The sequence below is a fragment of the Capsicum annuum genome, chromosome 2, assembly GCF_002878395.1.
Source record: "Capsicum annuum cultivar UCD-10X-F1 chromosome 2, UCD10Xv1.1, whole genome shotgun sequence".
Taxonomy (NCBI): Eukaryota; Viridiplantae; Streptophyta; class Magnoliopsida; order Solanales; family Solanaceae; genus Capsicum; species Capsicum annuum.
The window spans coordinates 143,080,270-143,087,121 of record NC_061112.1 but is presented as its reverse complement, the minus strand read 5'-3'; the positions used below and the strand labels follow the sequence as shown (position 1 = coordinate 143,087,121).

Below are 6,852 nucleotides of genomic sequence, written 5' to 3'. Positions count from 1 at the left end.
GTTTGTATTTTTTATACGAAAAAGGTTCAAAAATACCCCTGAACTATCTGAAATAGCTCAAAAATGTCCCTCGTTAGATTTTTGGCACAAAAATACCCCTCCGTTAAATATTTGACTCAAAAATACCCCTCCCTATAACGGAATTCGGAAAAGGATCAAAAATACCCCTGAATTATCTGAAATGACTCAAAAATACCCTTCTGTTAAATATTTCGCTAAAAAATAACCCTCCCTTTAACAAAATTTCACCAAGCATGCCACCTAGATAAAAAAAAATCTCGTGATTATGCCACACTACCATCCACATGTAAAATGTTAGTATTTTAATTATATGACATTCCTTTCTTCTTTATTTTTATTTTTATATTTTTGCAATGCAGTGAAATGGAAAAACCAAAAAATAATTTTTTTGCTAATTACTTCGTTAGTGTTTTAAAAGTTCTAGATTTCACCTTTTCATTAGTATTTTAAAAGTTCTAAATTTCATCTTGTTATTGTCGTTTGAGATGAGGGACAGCATGATCTTGATCTGATGTTGACTTGGAGAAGGAGCTAGAATTTTAACTTTTAAGCTAGCAAATATTGATGTACTAATAATTGAGTTGAATTTACTACATGCAAATTCATTTTCAAAATAAATGAATTCCTTTTAACACTTGTTTAATCATTCGAAATGAATTCATTTTTCTAAATTCATTTTTGATGAATAATCTTATTATTTTTAGAACAAGTTTGAAAAGAAGTAAAATCATACTTAATATTGATAAATTATTATTTAATTATGTCATTCATTAACTTTTTGAAGATGTGTGCCACATTCAAAGATTCATTAATTTTAGATTAGAGGAGGTATTTATTAAATTATTTTTAACATAAGCATTTTGAGTAAAAGCTAGCAAAGCCAAACACATCTTTTGAGTAGCTAATTTGAAGTTTAGTTTGAAATTTGTTACTTTTACGAGTAAATCTTAATTTTAACTTTTATACTGGCCTAATAATTAATGGGTTTATCAGTTTAATAAGACTCTTTTATAGGGTTTCACACTTTTAAACCTGTTAACAGGAAAAACTTGTTTTTTAGATGATCAAAGAAATTTGATAATAGCGATGTTACATTTAATAAATTTTTTCAAAAAAAATATTATGTGACCACCGTTTGTCTACTTTGATTAAAAATAAAAAAGCCGTGTAAATTTTGTCCGTTTCACTGGCGTTTTTAAATAAAAATAAAAATAAAGAAGAAAAGAATGCCATATAATTAAAAAATACTAACATTTTACATGTGGATGGTAATGTGGCATAGTCACAAAGTTTTTTTTATCTAGGTGGCATGCTTGGTGGAATTTCGTTAAGGGGAGGGGTATTTTTGAGCCATTTCAGATAGTTCGGGGGTATTTTTGATCCTTTTTCGAATTTCGATAGAGGGAGGAGTATTTTTGAGCCAAATATTTAACGGAGGGGTATTTTTGAGCCAAAAATCTAACGAGGGGCATTTTTGAGCTATTTAAGATAGTTCAGGGGTATTTTTGAGCCTTTTCCGTTTTTGATATATGTATATATAATTTACATATATGTATATATAGTTAACTTTCACATATACATTTTGAAGAATAATGCGTATGCAAATATATACAGTTTTAGAGTGCATTATGTATATACATTCAAATTTATTATTATGTAAAACATTCAAATTTGTATATACAGATATACAAACAACAGATATACAAATAATAAACATATATGTATATGTTTATTTCGTTTGCATAAATGTATATACAAGTATACAAACAACAGATATACAAATATGTATATTTTGTTTGCATGTATATTTCGTTTACAAACAACATTCAAATTTGTATATACAGATATACAAACAACAGATATACAAATAATAGACAACAATTTTGATTTGAATATATGTATATTTCGTTTGCAATATCGTTTACAAACAACATTCAAATTTGTATATACAGATATACAAACAACAGATATACAAATAATAAACAACAGTTTTGATTTGAATATATGTATACTTCATTTGCATATATGTATGTATAGATATACAAATATCAAATTTATATAAACTAATATACAACTATACAAACAATCGATATACAAATAATACAAACAATCTTTGTAACCTTTAAAACAGATATACAAATACAATTATACACTTATGTTAACAGATATATAGAAATTCAAATATACTATTAAAAGATATACATAAAAAAATATTAAAAGACTGTCAATATGTATATTATGAAATATGCAGTAGAGTAATGAATGAATATATCACACAAATTGCAATTACAAGTGGAATTTAGAAAAGCAAAAAAAAAAAAAAAAACTAACACAAGCAAGGATCAGAACCTTTTAACAACTTCTGTGAAAAAAATAATCAAAATTACGAAAATAAAAATTGAATACAAAAATTGAAACATAAAATTACAATTGAAGTTATTGTATACAAAAATAATAGTAATTACAAAACTGATAATTTGAAAGTGTTTGAAGTTTATATTGTGCATTTAATTTCGAAAATCTAATTCAATCTAATAATAAAATCGATTTTCATTATGTTGAAATTGAATCAATTTTTATTGCGTATTAGATTCAAAAAAGGATTTCAGTAAATAAATTCAAGTAAAAAAATAATTTGCGTAAATCGTATATACCAGAATTTTGTATGCACGAATTACCAACTTTCTCCTGTAGATCACTTTTTTTTTTCTAAAAAAAAAATTTATCAACTTTTGAGGAAGTAATTAACGCATAAATTTATATTTATTGATCTGTTATATCAGAGAAATAAATGAAAAGTTGGAGAATATTAAGGACATTTATTACATTAAATTTTTTTTTTATCTCTTTTTGTTGTTATGAACTTTTCCTTATTTTTTGTATATATATACATAAACCTGTCATTTGTTTTATCTATGAATTATAAATATGAAATTTAGATTAGGAAGTTAGTCATACATGAATTTTTGCCTAGTTACTTCTCGTTGAAGTTCACTACATCATAGTTAAATAAGAATCGAATTAGAAACTTAACTGAAAAATAACAACAAAACAACTATAAATGAAACTAGGAGTCCACAAATTGACTAATCATAGAACTAATGATTTTTTTTTAAAAAAATAAATAGCTGGAATTGAAGTCAAATTAAACAATATTTTTAATTTATTCATATGGTTTAAATGAGTCAATTCACTTGATAGTTTATTCTTATCCATGTTTTTATGATTGAGATTTGGGTCAATTGATGACATATGATTTGTGATGCTTTGACCCTATTTTAAGGATTATGGTAGAGTAAACGAAATCATATATATAAATAAAGGGAACTCAATTGGAGAAAGAAGATTGACATTTATTAAATTTAATTTTTATCCTCATTGAGCAGTTAAGATAAAAATCTCTTCAAGGCTTTTTTTTCCTAGCATAGTGTCTAAAGGTATCATTTCCCTACAGACATCTTCCTCCATAACCTGCTGTTTTGAATAGAGCTTGCTTCACGTCTTCAGAACCCAAAATTGTTCGATGTTCCGTTGCCTGTCAAACATAAATAATAATTAAACAGATGGATTATTTAGTAAGTATTAATTTTAGATTAAAAATTGAATTGGAAATATAAATGTGGAACAATTTATATTAGAAGAAGGGGAGTTGAAATTCATCGCAAGTGGATCAACAACTAGTAGAGTATGTTATTGACATACATACATACACGACTTATAATTTGACCAAGAAGAGATTAAAGTAAAAAGGCTACAGTACCTCAGAGCAAGAAGCTCTCATTGAGAAGTCACTAAAACAGCTGACAACACATTGTTGCACCTCAAGACCTAATGTTTCCATTGTGCTTACTGTAGATAACAGTAATCCTGGCTTCGTTGCACAACACATCTCTATGCTTGTCTCCTCACCATTCCTCCTTTCTACATCAAACTGCAAAGTCTTTTTTTCAAAATCACCTCCACAGACTATATATTAATGAAAGCAATAATAACGAAGAGAAAGAACGCACGAAAAATACAATGGATTGGTCAGTCTGTAACTTGTACTATTATTTCTCGAAATGATACATACAAATATATACTATCAAATTAATAGGTAAGCCAGATTTATATAGACCATCCACCCGCGAACCCCCACCACAGTCAGGCCCACAAAACATAACACCCACCAAAAAGACAAGTACATACGACAAAGCTCATTAGGGATAGTCTTAATTCACATCTATTATTCAAATGTACAAAATATTCCTCCATCCAGAAAGAACTCAAACAATCATTATATTATTTGACGTAAGTGAGAAATTGTACCTTTGGAGGATTTCTGACAAACGCTTCATTAGGCTTTAGCTCCTTGAAATTTCCCATAAATTTTATGTCCTTAATTTCGTCTTGCATTTCATTTTCTTCACGCAACTTGCTGATTTTATCTAAGAGCTCCTTCACGTAATCAATTGTATCTCCAAGTATGGATGTTCTATCCATCTGCAAATCAATTACATGATTTAATCAAACAACAAAGTAGTAATAACAATGGTAAAATAAACACAAAATAATAAATTATCTCGTTTTTTTTTTTTTTCAAACTGGATAAGAACAGTAGGACGAATAATCACCTTGCTAATTTTGGGCACAACGGATCTAAGCATAGAGAGTCGGTCGTTGAGTCGTTTCCTTCTCCTCCTTTCTGCCATTAGATTTTTAGACGGTTGCCCCTCTACCTTCTTCACTTTGTTGCCACTCTTCTTTTCTTGTCCCACAATATCAGTAACATGGCTATTTATTCTTGAAGTGGCAGCTTCTTCCATTTTGACCACTTTGTTAATATTGAAGCAACTAACTGAATCTTCTTGCTGACCATAATGACCAAGAAAATGATCAGTATTAGAAATAAAACCTTCCCCCACCAAGGCTCTATTATTGCACTCTAATTGATTATTATAAGTAGAAGAATCAAGAAAAGGGTAGGATTCTTGGAAATCAGGACATGGAAAGCTGGATTCAGAAGGAGACATCATCATGAGGTCCAAAAGAGAAGAATTTGAGGGTATAAAGTCAGGATTTTCTTGATAGAAAGTAGATGACTCAATGTTCCATGCATTTGGGAAGAATTCCTTCACTCCACTTGCAAAAGTGCTACTACTATTACTGTTCCAACTTTCTATTCTTGGAGCAAGTAGTTCCTCCAGAAAATCCTGTTGAGTAAGCTCCATCTTTTTCTCTGTCTCTCTTGATTTTCTTCTCTTTTTCTCTTTTTCTCTTTCTTAAGAGATCGCCCTCAGGTGACGACTAACATGATGTTCCATTTTAGCTAAAAGGAACATATATAGACAAATTAAACTAGAGTCTTTTTTTCCTTCAAATAAGATAATGTGTATATTAAATAGTTACTACATCGACTAAACGTGTATTTAAAAGACACGTGCATATCTTGCATTCATTACTTTAGTATCAATACATGTAAATTTTTATCCAAAAATTACTTTCTCTATTTCACATTCGATATTACATCATTATCAAATTCTTCAAAAATTCAATTTTTTATACAATCTGCACCTGTTTAAGTATTTGTTTAAGCTAACGTAATTTGGAGAATAAGATGTAATGAAATATCAACTTTCTTTCACAACAAACAACACAATATCCTCTCTAATTTCACAATAAAATCTAACATGTTAGAATATACGCAAATTTTACTCTAACAAACCTTAATCCTTATCCTATTTTCTTGTGTAATGTATAGGAAAGATTTTTCCTTTAATTTCCTCCAAATAATTTCTCTCTCGTTTTCTGAAGTCTGTTCCCTGTGGTAGGGATATAGTAGATTAAGGTCATTTTCACAGAAATCCGTAATGAGACAGTATATATATTTTAATCCCATTGTTTGACCCACCAGTATCTGTCCGAATCGAAAAGGATAGATTCCAACCTCTTCCCAGCATCATATGAGCCTGCTAAGTTCCTTCCACATTTTTGCTTCTCTCTTCTACGCATAATGCAATTATAATTAAATAACTTTTTGCTGATTTCTAGCTAGTTGGCGATAAGACTACTGCCTTTTCTTCTCCCTATATATAATTATATCTAGAAATTATTAAGCCAAAATGACCACTATATTGATTTTATAAGTTATGCATTTTTACTTACATATTTGTCATCTGCACTCTTGAATCCATCAAAAAATAATTTTGCACTCTTTGACTGTTGACCTTGCCTATCTGGTAGGCAAGGTCATGATGACTAGGACAAAGAGAGTGTAGTCACTCGTCTAGGGTGCGAGTGAGTTAATTTTTAACCAATTTTACATTAAAATAATTTAAAAAAATAAAAAAATATTAAAATTAAAAAAAAAGGGTCCTTTTGTTTCTCTCCAATCCTTTTTTTCTCTCCATCTTCTTAAATTTAAGAATATTTTTAAAATTTTAAAAATAATTTAAAAATATTTTTAAAATTTTTTTCCCTCTATCTTTTTAAATTTTAAAAATTTTAAAATAATTTAAAAATATTTTTAAAAAATAAAAATATTTTTTCCCTCCCCACCCCAGCTCGTCCCCACCCCTACACCCCATCTAGCCCCGTCGCACCTCACCCCCAGCTCCCCACCCCACCCCAACACCCGTCCAGCCTTTCCCCACCCCCACCCTAGCCTGTCCCCACCCCCCACACCCTACCCAGCCTCATCCCATCCCACCCCCAGCCACTACACCCCACCCCAGCCCCGTCCAGCCCCTCTCCACCCCACCCCCAGCCCTCATACTCCTCCCAGACCCGTCCCCTCCCCACCCCAGCCCCTTTCAGCCCCCACACCCCACCCCAACACCCTTCCAGCCCCCT

General features: G+C 30.3%; 1 protein-coding gene across 2 annotated transcripts; it reads right to left on the bottom strand.

The window, feature by feature from the left end:
* Positions 1–3,353: 3,353 nt before the first annotated feature.
* LOC107860132 (transcription factor bHLH93) lies at positions 3,354–5,351 on the bottom strand. 2 transcript variants are annotated; one of them, XM_016705382.2, is made up of 4 exons: positions 4,635–5,351; positions 4,330–4,503; positions 3,782–3,961; positions 3,354–3,556 (listed from the first exon to the last, which is right to left on the bottom strand). In XM_016705382.2, exons 1-4 carry the CDS (start codon positions 5,229–5,231, stop codon positions 3,470–3,472), a joined length of 1,038 nt encoding a protein of 345 aa, XP_016560868.2. In that variant the 5' UTR covers positions 5,232–5,351; the 3' UTR covers positions 3,354–3,469. The 2 variants fall into 2 exon arrangements, with proteins under 2 accessions (XP_016560868.2, XP_016560870.2); XM_016705384.2 differs by having other exon boundaries at positions 3,782–3,952; positions 4,635–5,347.
* Between the last annotated feature and the right edge of the window lie 1,501 nt (positions 5,352–6,852).

Bases quoted from the DNA above. Each gene is read 5' to 3' on its own strand.
- LOC107860132 (XM_016705382.2), bottom strand. From the start codon at position 5,231: ATGGAGCTTACTCAACAGGATTTTCTGGAGGAACTACTTGCTCCAAGA. The intron at 4,504-4,634 runs GTGATTATTCGT...ATTGATTTGCAG, and splicing joins TTGTGCCCAAAATTAGCAAG to ATGGATAGAACATCCATACT. The intron at 3,557-3,781 runs GTACTGTAGCCT...TATGTTTGACAG, and splicing joins TGAGAGCTTCTTGCTCTGAG to GCAACGGAACATCGAACAAT.